The following is a 23,244-nucleotide window of genomic DNA, read 5'->3' on the forward strand; positions in this document are numbered from 1 at the left end:
TCGCAGACACGGCGCGTGCTCTCAGGCCTACACGCGCTGGGTGCGACGGAGGTTCTGAGGTCGTTTCTGCAGAACTCCCGGTGAAGCCAAAAGCGAGCGGGCGGCAGTGGACACACAGGTCTATTCATTAAGCGGGGGAAGGGGGAGGTCACGGCCTGTGTGACTCACTCGGCCACGGCCCGCGCCAGCGCTGCGGCTGGCAATTGACATAACACGGGGCTAATTTATCCCCTCTTTCCTCCAGAGGCCGCAGATGAAAGCAGGGTTTACATGTTTCCACCCTCGCTCCAGCATTCCTGCCGCTTTGTCTGCGGCTGATTTACAGCCGGCCCCCGCCGCGGCAAAACAGCCACACCCGTCGCCAAGAATCAATATCGCCCAACGTTTGTATTTACCGGCAGCGGCTACGGTTGAGGGACGTGCGTCGCCCCACTCCGGAGCTGGAGCGGAGCCGCGGCTCTAATGAAGGGCCCGTTAGAGGGTGCCAGATAGCGCAGATACCAGTTAGGACGCTTCCCTTCAGAGCAGTGTGGTGAGCCTGGCTGTTACTTTATTCTATTATTAGAACGCTCGTTGCACTAAGACGTTGTCAAGGATCAGCTCAAAGACAGCGGAGCCTGTCAGTCAGTGCATATTTGACCCCGGCTGGGGATTTGAAATAAAAAAAACAAGCTACCCACAAATAACAAACAGCATGACAATAATCACAGACTACTGACAAAATAAAGGCCTATCTACAATAAATATTCTCTGTACATACAATTAATTTATGACTTCGCCATTTGATTTTTTATTTATTTTTTTCCCCCCCTCAAAGATCATCTCTTATTGATGCACGCACGCTGTGCTGTAGTGGTTAGAATGGACGACTGTGGAACGAAAAGAGAGAGACGGTTTCAGGTCTGCGGAGGTAAAAGAGGGAGATGCCCTACATACAGTTTTAATTTCTGCAGGAGGAGGACAGCATAACTGACTCGGGGCATTAAAAAAATAATAATAATAAAAAAAAAAAGGTCGTGAGAAACGTCTCGGAGAAGTCTCAAAAGACTGAAACAAGTCGGTCAAAAAGGTACGCCCTGCGCGGCAGGGGAACGAACGGGGACGCCACTGAGAAAACCAAAATAAATTTAAAAAACCAAAAATACTGTTATGTTAGCGCACAAAGACATAAACGGGGACGTTGGTGAGGAGCCTCCCTCACTTCGGGGATTCAGAGTCAAAGTCTCCCCACAGGTCGGAGCTGGCGGGGGGGTTGGTGTTTGGTGCGTTGTCGTTGGCGGCGTCCAGGTCCAGCAAGCAGCCTGACGAAAGGAAAGAAAAAAAGATCATCTGAATACAACCCTGAAGGTATTTGAGAAAAATGACATTCTGGTTAAATATACAAAGCTCAACATTTACGACCCTTCTTATTTAGACATTGAGTTCCACCTGTGGTTACGTACCCATATTATCTTGCACGTTGGCAGCCGGTTGGGTGCTGTGATTGGTTGATCTGGATGAAGGGGGCGGGGCAAGCTTTCCTCCGGGGGGAGGCGGGAGGAGCCCGAAGCCCCCGGAGCCCTGCGAACGGGACTTATCCCTCCTTTTGGATTGCTAGTCAAGTTACAGAGAACAAAACAGAACCACACAGCAGACGTCACACACAGGCCCGCGTGCATGAACTGATGCGCGACGATACAGAACGAAAGGCAGAGGACGGAATACCCCGATATTCAGAGTGATCGTCTGTCCCTCTTTAAAGCCCAGATCCAGTTTGGGGGCCGAGTCGGGAGCCTGTGCCTGTTTACTGATTTCGATGTCCTGCTTTACCCACCTAGGAGAGAGAGAGGGCGGCAGAAAACAGAAAGATAGCAAAAATAAATAATGACGACAATAGAGCAGAAATACGGGTAGAAACACACGGGCGGGGCTACAATAACTTCAAAATGACTCAACATAAAGAGTCACTTTTTCTCAAACAACTTAGTATCACTGTAGTAAAATCACCTGGCACCTTAAAAATATAATTTCAGAAAGCGGAAATGACTTCAAGAGTATATATACATGGGACAGTACGGAGGACTTTGTGTTTTATAATTCTTCAGCACCAGCCACACTGCTTACCGGCGCGTACAGGCTCTCTAAGCTGGAAAACGCCAATATAAATGGCGCCTAAGTGCTTATGTTTCATTAGACGACGCTAGTCTGTCAGCGTCTACTTGACGTTCACATTACTGGAGGCAAAAATCTCCCTGTAACTCTCTCAGTAGGAATGCTTCATGACAACCGCAGCACTGGGAGTAGCTACATACTTGAAGTGGTCCTGCAGGGCAACGTTGAAGTCAAAGGAGTCTCCTCTGTCGCCAAAGCCAATGCCTATGAACGCACTGCGACCTGGGACACAGGGCAAAATGGAAACAAACAACAAGATTCGCTAAATTGTCTCAAACAATGAATCGATCGATCAGTCTATCGATGCAACCAACCACCTACCACTGTCGTCCTGGATGCGCAACACAAAGTAGCGGCTGGAGTCACTGACGGTTTCCACGGCGATGCCAGGGTACTCCTCCACTGGCGCCTGAGCAAACAGCTCCCCTGGAGATCAACCAATCCATCCGTCAATAAGTCCCTGTTGAAGGTTCTGCTGATAACTACTTCAAAGTCATTGAGTGCAGTTGCTGGGACGACTGATAATGAACGTGCACATTATGGGTCATTTGTAAGCGTCTGCTGTAATGACGTAATGTCCTGAAGATCAAAAGTTTAAGACGGAAAGTGAAGAAGAAAAAATGTTCTTCTTGCCGCTCGGAGCAGGTTTAGGAATAACAATGACCATGGCGTAAAAGTAAAATAATAAATGTCATTGCTTGACGACTAGCAGTGATAAATCATCATCTCCAGCAGTAACCGCCGCTGTAGGACCTTGGCTGGATTGCCTCGGAGACATAAGAGTGGATGAGCGGCTGGAATATTAACGGATGAATTATAACTGCGGCACAGGCATCAAAACAACTTGTGTGTCCCTTCCCTCTCCCTCCTCTTACCAGAGATCTTGTCCTCCAGTTTGACATAGGCCACTTTGCCCCGAGCGGTGATACGCATGCGTCCTGTCCAGTCCGGAGCGTCCAGCTTCCAATCAGCCGCCCTGAGCGACATGAGGGAACAGCGGGACATTAAATAGGAGGGCTCGGGATCAAAATGAGCTGTTTGACGTTATTGACCGGCTGCAATTTGGTGGCATTCAACACCAAAGTTCGATGTCTAAGTACTCTGGTGTCAGTAACGGAGTCCAAACATAACAAAAGATTTGTACAGTAATAGGAAGTATGAGTGAGGTCATTTTCTTAAAAGGAAAAGCTCAGTGATTTTTTTTTTTTTTTTTTTACTTGGCACTTCTGACACACACACACACACACACACACACACACACACACACACACACACACACACACACACACACACACACACACACACACACACACACACACACACACACACACACACACACACACACACCAATTTTAAATTATACCCAGTTATAGTCAATAGATACTGGCAGTAACAACAATAACTGAATAAGGAAAATCAAAAGTTTTTGTGATTGATGTTTGTTTGTCTGTCTTTTTCTGATCCTTGTTGCTGTAGGTGTAACATCAGAGGATTTCTCACACGTAATGGAACAGCTGTAGAGTTGACACTTGAAAGGATCGTGACTCAGCCATTGGACAGGCATCTCATTCTGACCTGGGGCTGGCACATTACATTCATCACCGTTACTGGAGTATCTCAAAGCAGACTCTGCATTGTTTGGTTCTGTGGTGACCTAATCGAGTGTCTCCAGGGACCCTGGCCAACGCTACCGTTTCTAGACGGCGGCGTCCGTTCGGGATCCAGCTGCAGTGGATCAGAGGGAAGCAGCAGCCAATGAATTAGGGGTGAAATAATCCAATGTCAACACCGTCCACACGTATTCTTCCTCACAGACTCAGCTAATAGGAATGCTCCTGTGATGAGGCATAGAATTAATGACACCGGTGGAGCAAAAAGAATAATAATAGTTCAACTTCACCATTATTTGACTTACAAGAAATTGGCAAAATCATATACTGTACACTGATGTTTTGATCATGGTTTCACTGTCATGTTTGTAGCTATGACATACACCAATCAGGCGCAACATTAAAACCATTGACAAGTGAAGTGAATAACATTGATTATCTTGTTCAGCAATGGCACCTGTCATGGGGCGGGATATATTAGGCAGCAAGTGAACAGTCAGTCCTTGAAGTTTATGTGTCGGAAGCAGGAAAAATGGCCAATCGTAAGGATCTGAGAGACTTTGACAAGGACCAAATTGTGATGGCTAGACGACTGGGCGTCTCCAAAACACCAGGTCTTGTGCATACCGGGTGTTCCCAGGTATGCAGTGGTTAGTACCTACCAAAAGTGGTCCAAGGAAGGACAACCGGTGAACATGGGCGCCCAAGGCTCATTGATGCATGTGGGAAGCAAAGGCTGGCTCCTCTGGTCGGATCCTACAGAAGCTGCAGCACAACTTGCTGAAAACGTTAATGCTGCTATGATAGAAAGGTGTCAGAACACACAGTGCATCACAGTTTGCTGTGTATGGGGCTGCGTCGCCACGGACCGGTCAGAGTGCCCATGCTGACCCCTGTCCACCGCCAAAAGCGTCTACAATGGGCAGGTGAGCGTCAGCACTGGACCATGGAGCAATGGAAGAAGGTGGCCTGGTCTGATGAATCACGTTCTCTTCTACGTCATGTGGACGGGCGGGATAAGGGTCTGATCAGATGGAGCATCTGTGGGATGTGCTGGAACAACAAGCCCGATCCATGGGGGCCCCAGCTCGCATCTTCCAGGACTTAAAGGATCTGCTGCGAACGCCTCGGTGCCAGATACCACAGGACACCTTCAGAGGTCTTGTGGAGTCCGTGCCTCGACGGGTCAGAGCTGTTTTGGCTGCACGAGGGGGACCTACATGATATTAGTGGTTATTAGAAGGTGGGTTTCAATGTTGTGGCTGATCGGTGGATAGGTATGGAAGTTTGGCCAAAATAATATCTCACAATCTAAAAATTGGGGTCAAGGGACAAAATCTCCTCAAATTTAATCTGTGGCCTAATGCCTATAAAATTGAGGGTCCTGCCACAATCTTTGTGGGCAGAAATCACAGCATTGTGATGGACTTTGAGGAAGGGCTGGTTGATAAACGCTTGATAATTGCTTAAAACATGTTGACCAATCGTTTCCTGTTATTGATCCTACATCGTTGAAAGTCAACCAAGCCAGAATATCTATCTATAAGCGGCCGTGGAACGTAACATTACAAGTACTTTGTTAATGTTCCTTTGTCAAGTATCTTCCTTAAATATATATGTAAACGTGTAAATAAATACTGTGCTTTGGAGACGAGCCAGAGCAAGACGAACCAATCAGATTGCGTACAGTCCCCACCCGTCAAGGCACCGCATATGACAAGTGCTTCCACTTTGAATACTTTACGTCGATTGACTAGCAAGTACCTGTACACACTTTTACCGTTAGGCTCAGATGTCAATGCGGCATTTCAACGTTCACCCGAGCAACTGTGTGTCAGGGTCTACGTAGCTGGGACGACGAGCACCCGCTCGGACACCTGCAGTGACGAGCCGCTTCACGGCTTTTACCCCGACAACAGAACGTCAACATGGGGTGTCGTAAAACAAAAAGGGAAAAACAAAACAAAAAAAACCATACGGCTCTTCGACCCGGCGTACGGCACACGAGCGCGTCCCCCCCCCCCCCCCCCCACGGCGTCTGAACGGCCGCACGACCACGGCGTTTTGCCCCAACGGCCCCGCGCCACCGCGCTCCGAGCCGGGGCGATGGACGATCCGCGTCCGTGAGGAGGGGAACCGGAGGACGCGCTCCTCCGGTTCCCCTCCCATCGGGTGGTGTGTTGTGTTGTGGTTTTTTTTCGGGGGGTGGGGGGGGGGGGGGGTCGGATGGTGTTCGCCGCATCACTCACCTGACGCCCCGGTTCGATGCCCGCGGTGGGATCCGGTAAACATGGACATCTGGCTTCACGCAGAGCACCGACTCGTACTCACCCTCGGTCGCCATCTTGACTTTAATTCAATTGGCGCGTGCGTGCGTGCGTGCGTGCAGTGCGTGCGTGCGTGCGTGGGTGGGAGTGTGCGTGCGCGCGCGCGCGCGTGTGTTTGTGTGTGTGGTAGCCGAGCGGCGATAAAGGTTGCGTGGTCGTAATAGACGGTGTGTGTGCGCAATCTGATTTATTACCAAAGATCTGTGCAGTATTTTAATATTAAATGCAGTACGACCAATAATAATAATAATATATTTTGCAAATATATTACACATATTTATGACACAATTATTTATTTACAGATTATCATGACAAATGTCAAGTGAGCCTATATTCAGAAAATTATATATATATTTTTTTTCATGTTTTTAGGTATTTTCAGTTACAGACATATATATATATGCATAACAGGGGTAACAGTTCAAGTGTAGTAAAAAATACAGTACAATTAGTTAATCATTCTCTTATCTTTTCTAATTTCTCTTCTTTTCCTACAAAATGAAATCAGTCGATGCGAGGCAGTGCTCTCACTCGGAATAGTTATACATGGAGTCCGGCTCTAATTCTGCCAGAAAGCTCTTCGTGCCGTCCCTGTCTAGCAGGTCCGTAAAGCCTGCAGGCCCAGTATGGAAGTTGCATGCGGAGTTGTGGACCTTCCCGTTCATCACCATGAATCTGTGTTGTTTTAGATCTCAGTTCAGCAGCACAAGACAACACCGCAGGGAGCACAACGGTGCTGTTTCACAAGAACCCAAGAAGTTTGAAGGCATCTCTTAAATCTTCTGTTTCACAAGGCTGAGAAGGAAATGCAGAAAGGATGTCATTACTAGGATCAAACACATCCAGACAGCACGGGTGAGGGGAAAAGGTGTATTTTGGAAACGTAGATATGTACTTTTCCAATCATTACCATTTAGTGAGCCTTGGGGTGTATTTATTCAGTGGTTTTTACCTGGAGGATGCGGTTTAGTGTCCTGGCCAGGCGAACTGAGTTTTGGTGCAGCTCATCCCACGCCTTGAAGCTGGTCTGTCTGTGAGCCACGAAGGTTTGCCAGCAATAGAAGTAGTCTGAAAGATAACCAAATGGACAGATTGTCGCTGGCGGCGAGGGACTTGAAAGAGATGATGCTCTTGTATGCACAAACCCAGGCGGACGCTGTGCACAACAGTCCCTCTACCTTTGTAGCTCATGACTGTGATTTGGACTCCGGCTCTTTTCAGGATCCGTAAGCCCTCTCTCTCGCGGCTATCTTCAAGGTCGCAGTAGTAGAGGCGGGAGACAAAGATCCTGAGGCGGAGGTTGGGCGTCTGCCCGAGGAATTGGGCCAGTCTGAAGGAGCAGTTGGCGCAGGGAGACCACGAGCAGAACCAGGTGACTGAGTAACTGAGCCGCCCTCCATAGGGGCCTCCGTGTCCCCACAGTCCAGGGCACAAGGCTCCCAGGTGACGTAGAAACAGGAGCTAGAAGTGTGACGTAGAAACGGAGGTGAGGGAACGGGTACGATTGAGGTCAGATGATCGGGGGAGGCATGATAGCTTTTCTAAGGTACCAGAAAAAGCAGGTAAAGACAACGGATGGACTTCTCCCCTAAATAGTCCCTGCTCACGTTTCCATATACTTATCCGTCTATTTTTCTCACCTCTACATGGCAGCCGGTCCGATTGCGAAGGTGTCCAAAGTCAAAGGACAGGGAATTGGGTCCAACTCTCCTCTTGACGACAAAGCAGAGGTACGTCTCACAGCGGCCTTTTGCCCAGCGCATGTTCTTATAGTGGTAAATGAATTTCTTCCGAGCCAGAAGCACACTAAGACCAAAAGGGAGGAAATGGACTTGAAGTCATTTGAATACATGGCAGATGGAAGCACCTAATAAAATCATTGTGGCACAGCTGGTCATTAAGCAATGGCAATTTTTTTCCCCCAATTAAAATGTGTTCATCTTATTTCATTGGGGTGCAAATGAGTCGAGTCAATTGCCAAACTCTTGCAGACAACCCCATGGTTACCACCTGTGAAGAGTTGTCATTCATGAGTCAACACTATTCACTCTTTTTCTCTCGCTCTCAGTTTCAGTCTCACGTTTTTACGAAACTGGGAGAAAGTTTTTCACAACTTTTTTGTACTCAAACCTATTTTTAGATAGGTTGAAATTTGGAAAAGAATTTGGGTAGATATACAAAAGTAGTCCCATATAACGCAAAAAAAACAACCCACAATGTATTACATCATTTTTCTTTACAGATTAAAAGTGTATGTATACAATATATAATGGTCCGTCAAAGAGATAGAAATACAGGATAGAAATGTATAGATATTGCTCACCTGTCTAGTTTAGTTATCATTTCGAGAAACGGGCACAATCGTTCGGGTGGGTTTGATGATGATGATGGATGAATGTAAATCAGTATGCGTATGCAGTGGGGGGCCGGGGTGGGGGGCGTGTAGGGAGGGGAAGACACCAAATATGTACCTCTCAACATAAACATCTTGTGTACCAAAGAGGTCGTTTTCTGGTTGGATCGCAAAACATTTTGAATTAAGGGGGTGGAGTGATTCAAATGACTGGAAGAAAGTGAGATTGCATTGTCATTCAACAAAGACTCATGAAACCCTCAGGGTTTCAGAACTTTCCCAGACCCCGACAGCTCAGCCAGTAGCAAGCCCCTCTACTTTTGTTTTAACCAGATCATTAAATGAAAACTTCCAGATACTTTGTCACCTTGTTTCAAACGGTACTAACCGCCTGCTCCACCACCTCAAATTTTCCAGTCATTTCTTTCAAAGCCCAACATTCGGGGGGTGGGGGCTAAGCCTTGACACCTCCTCGGGCTTTTGATTTTGGGTTTTTCCAAAACAGTGTCAGTCTGGGAGCAGAACTATAAATGCCCTCCCTCTCCTGGCACGTCCACCAGGCTGTCCACCAGCTGACCGTCCACAGTGTGTGTGTAACACTTAGCTGCCAGCTTTGAACTCTTAGATCCTGTCGCCCGTCCTCGCCAAATCAGGATGTTTCTTTTGCTCTGCTCTGTCCTGTTTTAGCCCCGGTCACTCTGCTCGCCCAGTGCTGCTGGATGCAGCCTCAATGCATTCCCATGACTCCCCTTACCCTCTCATGCACTCTGCGGTTTGGGGAATTCACCGTTTCCCAGGGTGACTGTTTTTGGAGCTCATCTGTATGTGTGTTAGTGTGTGTTAGTGTGTGTGTGTGTGTGTGTGTGTGTGTGTGTGTATGTGTGTGTGTGTGTGTGTGTGTGTGCGTGTGCGTGCGTGTGTGTGTGTGTGTGTGTCTTGGCCATCTGTTTGAGGGTGTCATTAACATAGTCTGTATGCTGTACATCATCTGGAACAGATTTATTTAATTTATACTATTATGCTGTGGTACTACGACTGATTTGTGTCAACGTGTGTGTCTGCATGAGAGAATGACTGGATGTCAACTGTGACCAACCTCACATCACCGTGCACGACTCTGACAATTCACTAAGGTCACATTAACATGTGTGCATAGTTAGTTTTGAAATGACCCATTAAGTACCCAGTTTGGCCTGCTTTCAATGCCAAACTAATCTAACCACTTCCCACCCCACTCTCTGGTTTTGACCACAGTTGACCAAGGTCACCTCAGGGTCACACGTGGACGCGCACGTGAACGGCCACTCCTCTCATCCACTTTATGTGTGGTGAAGTACAGTACTGCCAGGCGGTGCTGTGCATTTAAACCCATAGTCAGGGGCAGAAACCGACTGCAGGAAGTGCCAAGTCATACTTTCCGAAACCCACCCGCCCACACCCTGCACACACACATATACACGAACACACACACACACACACATGCACACAACCATACCGTGCAGACATACGACCACAGTCGCAAACAGGCTTTATTTCCAGTGCTGTGAACTCACATCTGTTTCCTGACAACAATAATAGTTACAGATTGGTTGGTTTGAGGCCCAGAGAGCAGGTGTCTGCTCTTTGTCTGTCATGTAGAAATAACCTGATTATGACCAGCAAGTGTCTTAAAAAAAATACTGTTTTTTTTTCCACCACAAAAAAACACACTTTCTTACATACTCCCTCGTGTGCAAGTTGTGTATTTCTCACTTGCGTGCATATTTTTCAGTCGGCGATAATAAAAGGAAGCTTATAGAGCATCTGTGCATTATCACCACCGTGTGTACTGGATTTATCAGGCGTGCTTCCCTCACAAATGCGTTTGTACTGTACAAACATCCTGTGTTGTACGCAGGTGGCAGGTTTATACAGTCACAGTGGTCACTGAGGTGAGCAGTGACAGGCACTTAGAGCTGCAAGGGATTTTTTTTCCTCTCACGTTCACTCTTCACTGTAAACCACAGCGCTAAATGGAAGACTACTTCTACGACAAAATTTAATCAATGTGCTGTGACAGATGTACTTTACTACTGAAAACACTCAATGATCAAGAAAGGTTTCAAAAGGCTCATTCTTCCTTTACATAATCAGTTATTTACTTTCTTTTGCAAACTGCAGAGGCCCACAAATGCTAACAAGTATTGGTGGTAGTGTCATCACTGATAACCATGCACTCCATAAATGAATATAATAATAAACTGAATCAGAAATAAAAATGAAAGTTTCGAGGGAGCTGGAAGAAAAGAAAAAAGAAAAGAAAGTGAATTTCATGATGTGCAGACTCAGTTAATTGTGCAGACTGTGATGAGTAAGACAAATAAATGTGCATAATCATGGCAACCACAGAGTTCCTTTACAGCACCTGAATGCTGAAACACACATGCACACACCACACAGACAGACAGAAAAAGCCCATAACATATAGACACAACAAACCATTTTCTGTCGAGTCTCTGTGAAATAAACCAGGAAAACATTGGAGACATTTTTACAAAATATTTTAATTGCATTAGTAATAAACAAGCAAATAAAAACAGCACATTTTGGCTCGTGATCATTTATAGAACTGACAAGAAAGGCATAAGCCAAACAGAAATAACATAAAACAAAATGTCAATAATACTAGAATAAATAGTGAAGATTCAAATAAATAAATAATCAACTGAAGAACGGGGCAAAGTAGTCAAAGCGGCTCCACCTAAATTACATCCAACCGTTGATCTGGATGCGCTTTTACTTTTCATCTCACATCTTGCCTTTCTCTTTAGTCTTTAATCTCTGTTTCTCCCAGCGCTTCATGCACTCCTTGATGAATCCTAATCCTAATACAGTGGTACCTTGACTTCCGACTGTTATTCGTTCTATAAGAACGGTCGTACGTTAAAACAGTCGTATGTCGAAGTAATTTTTCCCATATAAATTATGAAATCATAAAGGGTGAAAATAAACAAAATACACAGCACAAACACAGTAAATATGAAAAAAATATCGATAAGCCTCGAGCTACGTGCACACACGATGTAGGTCGCCTGCTGACTGACTGCTGACTGGCCGCCGATGCACCAACTGCAAATTTCCACGGTCGTATCTTGGAGCAGTCGGTCACAAGTCGATACAAATTTTCGCGACTATCGCTATTGCTACTCGTATCTTGGATTAGTCGTAAGTAGATGCAGTCGTAAGTCGAGGTACCACTGTACACTAAAGGTCTTTGTAAAACACCTTGGTGAGGGGAAACCCCAGGAAGCCTCTTTCCGGAGTCTCCAGCGACGTCTCCTCATCTTCATCACCACCGTCCTCACCCAGCTGCCGGTAGCCCAGCTTCCGGAAGAAGGTCTCTCCCAGCTTGGAGGGGTAAGGGACGTGGGTGTAGATTCTGTGCACCCCGGTTTCCCTCTCCCTCCGCTCCAGACTTTGGACCAGGAGCCGGCCCAGGCCCTCTCTGCGGTACCAGCAGCCCACCACCACCCTGCAGATCCTCCTGATCCCCGCTCGTTCCTCGCTCTCCCTGCACAGGCAGCCCACGATCTCTCCCTCGCAGTCCGCCAGCCACACCTGCCCCGCCGCCCGCTCCCTCTCCGCGTCCACCTTTTCTGTTGGTGTCTCCTCCTTGGTCTTGGGTTTGACTTTACGCCGCGGCTGTGGGAAAGGAAAAAACAAACAAAAAAAAAACAACACAATTTTCCATAACCATGTTAAAATGAAATTAATTAAATTGAATAAATGGGAGGCAGCTAACCCTCTTTATCACCGGCGTCTTGCCACTGATCTTGGCGTAGGGATTATCCAGTGTCTCCTCCTGCGTCCCCCTATAGCTGCTGCCCACATAGTCCCAGTAGGGACGGCTGGTGCCCAGTACCCCCGTGGACCGCGGTATGGTGATCTTGAGGAAGATGATGACCAGGAAGACAGGAATGGCAAGAGCCACGATGAAGGAGTGCACGAGACAGCGGAGGACAGAGGAGAGAATGGCCAAGATGAACAGGCAGAGAGGACGAGTGAGGACATGGAGGATAAGGCGGTTCTCTGTGCCCTCACAGCCTTCCTAGAAAAGGAAGCGAGAAGGGTGTAAGTGGCATCAGAAGGACTCTAGCACCCAAATATCACATCACATGTGTGTGTGTGTGTGTGTGTGGTTGAGGGTGTTATTACAAACCTTAATAAGGGCTTTCACCGTCTCTATGTCATCCTCCTTCATCCTCCTCAGCACCAGCTGATCCAGCTCCAGCTTCACCATCTTTAGGCTTAATACTCATATAGGAGGCGTCCTGCTTAATGGGACACATAAACAAAACCAAAGCTGACACACAAAAGTGGCTGGATAGATACGATGACAGAGAGATAATTGTGGCGTTACGGCAGCTCACATCCAAACAACAGGCAACAATAATAAAATAATAGCAATAGAAGAAAACTGAAAAAAAAAATTGTAAAGGCGTTCAACTACAGGTTGACTAAAACACTACAAACACTGGCAATTCACATTAAACCTAGAAAATAACCAAACAGAAGATTTAGGAAATATACTATGAACCTTAATAAACGTCTGTATCAACAATTCACACGGTCAGAAAAAGGAAGCTGAGCGTATAAAATACAATCTGTGCGTATAGTGTGGAAAACAACATGGTTATAACAACACAATATACCCAGTTAAATAAATAGTGAGATTCCAGTGACTTGTGTTGTTCTAGTGCAGTGGGTCCGCCGGGGCTGCGTGTCACATCGAATAAAAACATCGGGCTATTGCTAATGGAGTGCGTCGCGCAGGCCCCCCCCCGCCCGCAGCCGCTCGGGACCAGGACGTGCCGGGGGCTCCAGAAAGGACTGGCCGTGCGCGTCCGTTCACTTGGGCCGCTGAGGTTCCTCCCGCACGTTGCTCCGGGCGCAGCAGCTCCGCAAACCCGAAGGCGCAGGGGCCTCGTTGCGATCCTTATACGGACATTAAGCGCGCAAGGGGGTTGTTGTTGTTGTTTTTTTGGGGGGGTGGGGGGTGGGTGGGTTGGGGGTTGTTTTTAACCTGGCGCAAGGATAAAGACTTACGCAAACTAATGGATACGCTTACCGTCCGCGGTGTCCTTGTGATACAAAAAAACCCCAAACAAAACAAAAAACAAACCCTGTGAAAATGGGTGATGGGCGCCGGCGTTTTCCACTTGGCGGCGGTTCGTTACGACGCGCGGCGCCGCGTCGCTCAGCGTTGTGAGATTCGGCGATGGGGTTTGTGAATACGAGGGTTACTGTTCTTATTTCAACCCACGCACGTAAGGAGCGGTGACGTGCGCCATTTGCGTACGCGGGCTCACCGCGGTCTCCGTGAATAGGGCTGACCACGTGACCACTGCCTCCAGTAACCCGTACTTGGATTGTTTTCCCCTAATTGAAATAAAACTGGATTGATATATAACTTTACGTCTCTAAATGGGGGATATTACACATACACACACACACACACACACACACACATAAATAAATATATATACACACACACACACACACACACACACACACATATATATATATATATACACATACACACACACACACATAAATATATATATATATATATACACATATATACATACACACACACACATAAAATTATATATATATATATATATATATATACACACACATATATATATATACACATATATACATACACACACACACACACACACACACATATATATTACTGTAAACTTTTTTCTTATTCTCTACTTTTGTTGCATGGTTTAATTAACTGGGTGCGCTGACTGATGTAAATATTCTGTTGCAAAAATGGTAATAACACAAAACCTTAATTCGACAGCGAGTAAAATGGCTTATGGATTATTATTATGTCAGGAAATCTCCCCAAAAAAACCACAACAAATACAAGGTATCGTCCGTCTTTAATATTTAATTAATAATCATAATTACTGTTAACATAATTATCTGGGATGAAAGCCAGTCATTTACACGTGTATTCACAAAAAGCTAATTTACTTCATAAACAACTGTCAATGACATCATAATTTAGAGTAATATATTCAGCATTTTTTCCAAGGTCCATAAAGTCTTTGTAACCAATTATGGTTTGCGGCACCATGGCATTTAAACATAATACTTGTGTATCAGCATGTTATCCCTTGGTTACAAGGAGACCTCAAACTAAGGAAAGTGCATACACACTTTCCACAATAAACACACAAGTACTTAATATACGCACACACTCGGAAATCGATACTGACTTTAGGTAGAAAAAGTTAGTTCGTCTGAGTTGAGTGCGGGTCCATTTCTAACTGTGTTTTCGGCTGATGTCCATCCTTCTGTGTCATCTTTGGAATTACACTCCTTTTCAGACATCTCCTTCGCCTCTGCTCCCAAGTTAACCTCTTTCTCCTCATCCCTCTCCGAGATCTCCCCGTCTCCCTGTCTGTCCATCCCTTCTTCTCTTAAGCTGCTGGTGCTAACTTCGATAATGACGATTCCCTCTCCTCCTTCCAACTGAAAAATACCTTCCATGGCTCTCCCACTATCCCCAACTCTTATACTTTCGGCATTGCAACTAGAGCCTTCTCCGGTCGTTTCTCCTTCCCGCTCGATCAAAGCTATCATCTGCATTCCCTCCCCATTTCCCTGCTCCATCTTGGACTCACCCCCCAGTTCAAACACCACCTCTTGCCCAGCAAGAGGCACCAAACCGTGGGTGGGGGTACAGGAAAGTTCCAGGCCGTTGTTAGTAACTCGGCTAAATCGAGCATTGGACGGGTCCCTATCCTGCACCTCGGACTTGAAGTGAAGGACAAAGGACTCTTCCTGCCCACACTGCTCTCCTGCCTGTCTCTGCTCTTGCTTTTCTCCATCCCACTCCTGCAGAAGTGACACCATCGCTTCGTTATTGTCCCCCCCGGCTCCCTCACACTGCCCTTCCGTCTTGAACTGCAACACATATGCCTTCCTATCTCCATCCAACCCCCTGTCAATTTGCTGCCCGGACCCCGACCCTTCCAGCTGAAAGATGTACGAATTCTTGTTTTCTTCCTTAATCATCACCTCCTTATTTCTTTGTTCATTATCAAAACATAATACAAACTGCTTCCCTGTGATGTTGTCTCCGGTACCGACTTCCCTCAGAATGCTAAGAGGTTTTGGGGCCAGAGCAGCAGGGGCGGAAGTGGAAACGGATGCTGGGGTTTCTGTGACGGACTGGGTGATTGTTGTAATGGCTGATAGGGTTCCTGAGGTACCTGTGGCGGGAGCTAAAGTGGGCGAGGATGAATAAGGTTTTGTAGAAGTGCAAGTTGGACAGGAGAACACTGTGGACACCAATGATGATGAGGTTGTAATGTTAGCAGCACTACTGGTTGGCGCGACAGCAGCTATGTTACAGTTTGTTAGCGACGCGTCTTTAGACCCAGTTTCTGCCTGGTTGACGGAGGCTGGGTTGGATTTCTGAAGTGCACCTTTGGTCTTGTGTCCTCGCCTGACCCGGGCGGTCCGTTTGCTCCTCCCTAGTATGGGCTTGGTCAGCAGAGATTTACTAATGAGAGTGTTTGTTGCCGGGACAACTAGGGTATTTGCACTGGTAGTGTTGTTTGTGTTGTTGATAATAATCCTGGTTTGCTGTTGTTGCTGGGATACCGTTGAAAATTGCAGTATCTGGGTCTGGTTGGGGCTCAGCACAGGCTGGAGTCCTTGGATCGTCTGGAGCAGCGGGAGGTTTTGAGGTTCCGGGGCTGGAGGGGGGTTGTTTGCAGTGGGGACAAGAATCAAATTCGGCTGGCTGCCATTGGTGGAGGGGCACTGCAGGAGGAGGTAGTTCTGGGGCTGAGGGGGAGGCGGCGGCGGCGGGGGAGGCGCGGGCGTGGGGCTCGACAGGGGAATGAGCTGCAGGCCGCTCACCGTTTGGATCATGAAGTAGTTCTGGGAGGTGTTGGGAGGGATGTCGAGGGCTGGCTGGGACACAATCAGACTGCCGTCGTTTCCAGAGGCTTCCAGGGTGATGGGGTTGAGCAGGGTAGTCGTGGTGGTCACTCCCCCAACACTGGCTTTGACAGACACTCCATCCTTACTACTACCAGCGGGGCCCAATAGTGTGGCCCCGCTACCGTGGGTTCGGATGTGCCTCTGCAGGTAGGAGTGCATGACAAACTCCTTGGAGCAGTAGGGGCACTTGAATTCCTTGCGCGAGGAGTGTGTGCGGAGGTGGAGCTGGAGGTTGGACGAGTGTGTAAAGGTTTTATTGCAGTGGGTGCACTGAAAGGGCCTTTCCCCCGAGTGGGTACGCTCATGCTGTTGACAGTGGGGAAGAGAGAGAGAGCAAGAGAAATTAGAAAGATAAACCAACAGGAGAAAGAAGGAAAAGGTTCATTGAACACGTCTGTGGTGATCATGTTAAACATGGTTTCAATGGAGGGAATCATTGAAAAACTGTTGAAATAAAAAAAAGGTTACCTGTTTGAGGTTTGACGTCTGGGAGAAAGACTTGGCGCAGATGGAGCAGGTATGAGGGCGGAGACCTGAGTGCATCTGGCTGTGTCTACGCAGGCAGCTGGTGTTTTTGAAGGACTTGCCACACTCTTTGCACACATAAGGCCGCTCACCGGTGTGCTGCCGCAGATGGTACTGGTAATGGGAGCTCCACTTGAAGGTGAGAGGGCAATGGGGGCACTGGAACGCCCTTACCCCTGTGTGTACCTAGGCAGGGTGTAAATGTAAAAATAAAATAGGGAAATCTAAAATGAGAGTAGAATTTGTGATCATCCAGAGAAGCATCACATTAGACAATCTTTACTGTCCAATAGAATTGTTAATAAATGGCCAGAGAAACATTTTTCTGATGCTAGAGGGTCTGCTTTAAGGTCAATTACTCACCTACTGTAATTGTAAATAAGAAAATCAAACTACAGATAAAGAAGTGTTACCCTCTGATGGATGGAGAGAAGTGACGACCTCTTAAAAGTCTTTCCACACTCAGTGCAGCGGAAGGGTCTTTCCCCAGTGTGGTCCCTCATGTGGTATTTTAGCCCCGATGAGCCCTTGAAGGCTTTCCCACACTCAGAGCAGCGGTATGGCCTCTCTTATGTGCAAAAGGTGGGGAAAACGCATTAAACACACACAGAATTGGTACAAAATATAAGTCTGGCCGCACCTATTGAAAGTGGAATTAAAGCAACCTCTTAATTATTTTGATGTTTGTACATCAGTTTCAAACATTGAATAAAATAAAATTCAAATTCAAATCAGCGTGCAGTTCAAAAATCAGTTCTTATCTCATCCCATCCACTTGTGAAGTGTTTTACCTCCAGCAGGGGTGTTTTTGCAGGCCCCCGCCTTCTTTCCCCCTTTGGCTGGTTTTGGTGGTTGCTCCTCCTGCTCCTCGCCTACGGCGATGATATCCACATGGATCTCCCTCTTGCCCGCCTGCTGCTTGTCGGCCTGGCTGGGGGACGAGGGCAGGGGCAGGGACAGGGACAGGGAAGCCGGGCACACAATTTCCGCCTCCGCTTCGGCCAAAAGACGCTGCTCGGGGGTGTGGGAGTGCTGGTGTGTCAGCAGCGAGGAGAGAAGGGGGAAGGAGCGGTCGCACGCCGAGCAGCTGAACTGGGAGCGAGACTGGGACGACAGAGAGTGCATCTGGAGAAACACAGAACAAAGAGCTTCACGAATATTGCACAATCACAAACCAGGCAGGAAACATGATGGGACTAACACAGAATACCCCCCTCCGGCCATATATATGGATTGATTTCTACAATAAACAATCATAATAATAAACAACAAAATTTGAGTACATTACATACAAAAATGCATATGCACAAAATTAATAAATAACCACAACAAACCAAACATTTTCTTATATCTGGAAGTCCTGTGCCAACAATATCCATTCTGTGTACATTCAGCATCCTTATTAAACATGACAGATTATCATATCATATACATGCAGAGGAAGTAGTCCTCTCCGAAATGATGTATTCTTTCCTTTGTATGTTATGATTGGATGGATATAAATATTTTTGGTTGAGAAAGCACAAACTATAAATCTGGTACCTGCTCTTGGCTCTCATTTGTGCACTTTTCACTTTGAGGAATTTCTCACCAGCGAGACGTGTCTGTTGAGCCCTCCGCTGGTCTTGAAGGCCTTGCTGCAGTAGCCACACTGCAGAGCGGCCCCTGTGGATTTGGCTTCTGGCTGGACCGTCTCCGTGCTCTGAGTCACCTCTGTGAAGCTCCGCAGCAGGTCAAACTGAGCCTGGGTGGCGCCGACATTCTGAGGACAGGCCAAAGGAACGGAGGAAACAAAAAGGTTATAACCCGAGATTACATGGCATTGTTGTGCACAGAGGCTTATCTTAGATTTAGACCTAAGTTATTATCTAATGCTGTTGACTATGATGTAGGGCTGGAGGATAATTCAATATTACCATGTATCAGTGGTATCACAATCCCCAAGAAAATGTATTTTTGTTAATTTTGTATTAATACTATATTATGTCAGGAAGGGAGTTTTATTTCAAATCTAGTACGTTAATTTTATTAATATGTACATTACTACTGTATCTACTTGTACTCTGAGCAATGGCAATTTGTTGAATCTAATCTAATCCAATACAATTTCACGAAACCCGGTTGGAATATTTAACATGGGATTTAAAATATAGTAGATATTAAGCAAGTAGATATTGTAATACTCTGAGGGTTTTTCCTGTTGAATTACAGCTCTCCCTTATTTGTTACTTACCGCACTGTCTCCTTCTGTGCCATCAGTCAGTCCAAGGAGCTCCTCAGCTGTGTGTCCATTCTCAGGCACTGTAGTGGTCTCCACCACTTCCTCAAAATCAGCCAGCAAGTGACCTCCTCCGACCAGCCCCACCCCTACCATCCCCGCCTCCGACCCAGGCCCGATCCCCTCAACCCCCCTGTGTTCCGCCGGACCCATGTGAATGGACTGGTGCTCCTCCAGCTCACTCCGCATACCGAACGTGTGGTTGCAGGTTCCACAGCTGTACAGCAGCACGCTGGCCCCGGTGTCGGTGCTCAAGTGAACCTCCGTCCCGATGGCCCTCGACGCACAAACCTCTTCCCCAGAAGAGGTGAGGGTGAGCTGGGGGAGGAGGCTCTGATTCTGACCGGATGAGCCGGTGGACAGGAACACCTCCTCCACGCCCACCCCTACGGTCCCCTCCTGGCTCACGAAGCCCACCATGTCCGTCAACATGGACGACGTCACTTCCTCCGAGCCAACCACCACCTCCACCACCTGCTCTGCAGTCTCTCTCTCCTCTCCGGCCTTCCGTTCCTTCACCCCTGCACTGAGGTTAGCGTGAGAGTTCTTGTGCAGGGCCAGGTTGGACGAGTGCGTAAAGCTGCGTCCACACTCGCCGCACACATATGGCCTTTCTCCTGTGTGTATCCTCATGTGCTGCCTCAGGTTAGTTGACTGTGTGAAAGACTTGTTACATACTGTGCAAGTGTAAGGTTTGAGGCCAAGGTGGACATTTTTGTGTCTTCGCAGACTGCTAGAGTTTTTGAACGCCTTCGGACAGCTGTCGCAGGGATACGGGCACTCGCCGGTGTGCTGGCGTAAGTGGTACTGGTAATGGGAACTCCATTTGAAAGTCAGGGGACAATAGGGACACAGGAAAGTGCGCAGACCAGTATGCACACTCTGATGGACCTGGCGGTAGACAAAAAGGAGACATGAATGGTTACATCCACACAGAAAAATGTTCTGTCTTTGAACAACTACCGCTTACAAAATGACAAAAGCATCTACCTGGAGCAAGGAAGACCGTTTGAAGGCTTTACCACATTCCTGACATATATACGGCTTCTCCCCGGAGTGAGACCTGCAAAAGAAATCTGCCCATCAAATACATCGGCACAATTATTGTGCAAAAAGTGCAGTAAGTAAATCTTCCTCAAAACGAGAGATAATAACATAAAAGGTTCATCATGATACATTCCAGATTTAGTAATAAACCCTCCCCTATGGATCGATGCTGTATACCATGGTAGTCCTCAGGTTACGATTCATTTCTTGCACTGCACTTTGCTTGATTTTATGCATTCTATTCTATTTCTTAACTTTATAATGTGTTCTTCCTTTTACAATGGGTTTCTTTTGCACTTTGTCTTGATGCTTCTGATGTTTTATTTAAAGTACTGTGAATTGCCTTGTTGAAATATGAATACTAGTGGCTTCGTGTGCACTGTATTATAACAGCCTTGGCCTATCTGAAACGGCGATCTCAGATAACTGAAAGATCTCCAGACCGGTTCTCCGGGGCTAGGATATCGCCTTGACAAGGTAAAAGGCTATTTGGGGAATAGGCTAAATCAATGTTAACAAAGAGTAAAAGAAGGTTTCCTTGATTCATTTCTCGCACCGCACTGTAACTTTTATGCTTTCTATGTATTATATTTTTTAAACTGTATGCATTCTATGTCCTTTTATAATGTTTTTCTTTGCACTTTAACCTATTGATTTTTCTGTTTGATGGAAAGCACTTTCAATTGCCTTGTTGTTAAAATGTGCTATACAAATAAACTTGCCGTGGCTTGCCTGAGTGCTTTAGTACACTGGAACATGTCAAATTATTGATTTCTATGCTATTGTGCCCCTCAGCCATCCCTCCATAGGGTACCTCTGGTGGTATAGAAGAGCAGATGAACCCTTGAAGGCCTTGGGACAGAGGTTGCACCGGTAGGGCCTCTCGTTGTTGTGGCTGCGCTGGTGGTGCGTCAACCGGGACGACCAGCGGAAGCACTTCCCACAGTCCAGGCACTGGAAGGGATGGTCCGGTTCCTGGTGCTGGGCAGGGCGCGACACCGATGACGTCACCATCTCCAGAACCACCTCCTCTCCCCCCTCCACCGCCCGCTTTTTCCCCTCGGCCAGATCCCCCCTCTCCCCTTCCTCCTCGCCATCCTCCCCTGGACCCAGCAGCGACGGGAATGGGGAGAGCGAGGCGGAGGACTGCGGGGGTAAGAGATCCGTTTGGACCACCAGAGTGGCCACCGAGTTAGCCATCGCCTCAGTCACCAGCGAGGGGCATCACAGTGAAAACGCCGGGTTTCTCGGAGCGAGTCGGTATTGCTTTTCGTTGTTCGCCATCGCTTCTTCTCCACCTTCTGGTGAATTCCGCCGGAGCAGGGGTTCTGAAATACAATGCGACGTGGAGACATACATTTGTGAACTGTGTATGGGGGCATCCCCTTTAAATCCCCTCCCAGCCTCCCTCCATCCTGTCCAACCGCCCTCCCTCCCTCCCTTCAGAGCCACCCTCCCTCCTGTCAATCCATCCACCCACCCTCCCTCCCTCCCTCCCTCCCTGCATCCTCCCTCCTGTCAATCCATCCACCCACCGTCCCTCCCTCCCTTCAGAGCACCCTCCCTCCTGTCCATCCATCCATCCATCCATCCAGCCTCCCCCTCCCTCCCTCCAGAAAACCCTCCCCCTGTCCATCTCTCCAGCCTCCCAGTTATTTCCAGCAAGCTTCCCCCCTTTTTACGCACTATATCAGCAAACCGAGAGGCAACGCGCACGGAAAGTGACTTCCCTGCCAAAACAAAACAAGTGGCCTGCAGAATGGACCGAGCCCCGCGTCGATCCGGAATATGCGTCTGCGGAATCCGCTCTGTTCTGGCCGTGCGGACCAGCACTCACCTTTCGCCATTAACTCATGATAATGCTGTATTGTTAATATGTTGTCGGGGCAGCCTGGTTCCGCAGTGCTGATCCACACAACCTTAACAATAAAGCAGCTCGAACCAACTAGCAGTCCTCCGCCCGACGCCGCCTCCCAACAACAGCGGCGGCTATTGGCTGAGTCGGACCGTAAATAAAGCGCTGCCATTGGACCAGAGCTCGTACATTTTAGACGCTGAGCCCAGTTGTAAAGGCTTTCATTGCTCCTTTGTTCAAATATTTTTTTTTATTTCTTTTTAATAATGTTAAACGAGTGAATGCATTGTTTCAATGACAAATACGCTCTCCTCGGGTCTTAAAATAGGCGACATTTCATTGTTTTTAAATGCGAGGCTTGCGCGAAGCGTCTTGGGTAATGTAGTTTCGAGCAGGTCCACCGCTCCAGACCAAAGTAATCGTGATCAATAAATCAAGACAAGTGAACACGTTTCTGGAGAACTTAAGGTGTAACAGCAAAACAGTGCAAGTCAAGAAAGCGATAAAAAAAAAAAAATAAGAAAAAAATATATTTTTCCCTTCCTCTTTTTTAATATAAACAATAAAATAATAATAAATTAAAATAAAAAATATATGTTCGCATCTATCAATAAAGTGAACAGGCAGCTGACTGTGTTAACTACTGATCCCAATATAGGCAGATGTCAGTCACGTCAAAGAAAGTACAAATAGGATATAGCAGGATTGTGTGGCCACAGTATGCAATGATAGTACTGGGAATACGCGTGTAGGCCTATAGTACATACATTCATATTGTACAAGTATCTCTATCTACAGTCTGGTGAGATAGCAACACAAGAGAAATACTCAGAGATATTTTGCACATTCTTTATTTATTTATTTATTTATTTATTTATTTAAGGCAATTATTTCACATTCAGGCCAATGAGCGTGTGGAAGAGTTATCTTGATGGCACGGCAATAATTTAAACATGATATTATAGTAAATAAGATTAAAATAGTATAAAAGTACAAAAAGAAAGGAGGCTTGCTCCTCTTCAGCGCAAAAATAAATAGTTCCATCAAAGTAAGTTAAATAAATAGTCAACATTGTAACAAATACT

At 46.9% G+C, this 23,244-nt stretch overlaps 4 protein-coding genes across 8 annotated transcripts; all 4 read right to left on the minus strand.

Annotated features, from left to right (window-relative positions):
• Positions 1 to 991: 991 nt before the first annotated feature.
• Positions 992 to 6,108, minus strand: LOC307234103 (adaptin ear-binding coat-associated protein 1-like). The gene is made up of 7 exons (XM_080005695.1): positions 6,011 to 6,108; positions 3,027 to 3,127; positions 2,473 to 2,577; positions 2,292 to 2,373; positions 1,705 to 1,813; positions 1,443 to 1,593; positions 992 to 1,301 (listed from the first exon to the last, which is right to left on the minus strand). Exons 1-7 carry the CDS (start codon positions 6,103 to 6,105, stop codon positions 1,198 to 1,200), a joined length of 747 nt encoding a protein of 248 aa, XP_079861821.1. The 5' UTR covers positions 6,106 to 6,108; the 3' UTR covers positions 992 to 1,197.
• A 721-nt stretch (positions 6,109 to 6,829) lies between these two features.
• Positions 6,830 to 8,435, minus strand: aicda (activation-induced cytidine deaminase; the record flags this gene model as incomplete). The annotated part of the gene is made up of 5 exons (XM_080005686.1): positions 8,412 to 8,435; positions 7,729 to 7,894; positions 7,267 to 7,549; positions 7,041 to 7,156; positions 6,830 to 6,883 (listed from the first exon to the last, which is right to left on the minus strand). The coding sequence occupies exons 1-5, from the start codon at positions 8,429 to 8,431 to the stop codon at positions 6,830 to 6,832; spliced, it is 639 nt and encodes a 212-aa protein (XP_079861812.1). The 5' UTR covers positions 8,432 to 8,435.
• Positions 8,436 to 10,966: 2,531 nt separating this feature from the next.
• On the minus strand, positions 10,967 to 13,688 carry nat14 (N-acetyltransferase 14 (GCN5-related, putative)). Of its 5 annotated transcripts, none has more exons than XM_080005674.1 (4): positions 13,549 to 13,688; positions 12,640 to 12,754; positions 12,223 to 12,528; positions 10,967 to 12,122 (listed from the first exon to the last, which is right to left on the minus strand). In XM_080005674.1, exons 2-4 carry the CDS (start codon positions 12,718 to 12,720, stop codon positions 11,685 to 11,687), a joined length of 825 nt encoding a protein of 274 aa, XP_079861800.1. In that variant the 5' UTR covers positions 12,721 to 12,754; positions 13,549 to 13,688; the 3' UTR covers positions 10,967 to 11,684. The 5 variants fall into 5 exon arrangements, with proteins under 5 accessions (XP_079861800.1, XP_079861799.1, XP_079861801.1 ...); XM_080005673.1 differs by having other exon boundaries at positions 12,640 to 12,751; positions 13,549 to 13,686; XM_080005675.1 differs by having other exon boundaries at positions 12,640 to 12,751; positions 13,603 to 13,639.
• Positions 13,689 to 14,360: 672 nt separating this feature from the next.
• On the minus strand, positions 14,361 to 21,318 carry znf628 (zinc finger protein 628; the record flags this gene model as incomplete). The annotated part of the gene is made up of 8 exons (XM_080004762.1): positions 14,361 to 16,760; positions 16,923 to 17,165; positions 17,393 to 17,547; positions 17,771 to 18,104; positions 18,571 to 18,741; positions 19,213 to 20,148; positions 20,248 to 20,320; positions 21,119 to 21,318. 8 exons carry the CDS (start codon positions 21,316 to 21,318, stop codon positions 14,718 to 14,720), a joined length of 4,155 nt encoding a protein of 1,384 aa, XP_079860888.1. The 3' UTR covers positions 14,361 to 14,717.
• Between the last annotated feature and the right edge of the window lie 1,926 nt (positions 21,319 to 23,244).

This window comes from Zeus faber, assembly GCF_960531495.2.
Source record: "Zeus faber genome assembly, chromosome: 8".
In the NCBI taxonomy this organism is placed as follows: Eukaryota; Metazoa; Chordata; class Actinopteri; order Zeiformes; family Zeidae; genus Zeus; species Zeus faber.

What these genes read in the sequence shown, in the direction of transcription:
- nat14 (XM_080005674.1), bottom strand. Translation starts at nt 12,720, where the DNA reads ATGGTGAAGCTGGAGCTGGATCAGCTGGTGCTGAGGAGGATGAAGGAG. An exon ending in CGGTGAAAGCCCTTATTAAG is followed by an intron (nt 12,529 to 12,639) that starts GTTTGTAATAAC and finishes TTCCTTTTCTAG; the next exon opens with GAAGGCTGTGAGGGCACAGA. An exon ending in AGACGCCGGTGATAAAGAGG is followed by an intron (nt 12,123 to 12,222) that starts GTTAGCTGCCTC and finishes CCTTTCCCACAG; the next exon opens with CCGCGGCGTAAAGTCAAACC.
- LOC307234103 (XM_080005695.1), bottom strand. Translation starts at nt 6,105, where the DNA reads ATGGCGACCGAGGGTGAGTACGAGTCGGTGCTCTGCGTGAAGCCAGAT. An exon ending in GCATCGAACCGGGGCGTCAG is followed by an intron (nt 3,128 to 6,010) that starts GTGAGTGATGCG and finishes CATGTCGCTCAG; the next exon opens with GGCGGCTGATTGGAAGCTGG. An exon ending in CAACGTGCAAGATAATATGG is followed by an intron (nt 1,302 to 1,442) that starts GTACGTAACCAC and finishes TCCTTTCGTCAG; the next exon opens with GCTGCTTGCTGGACCTGGAC.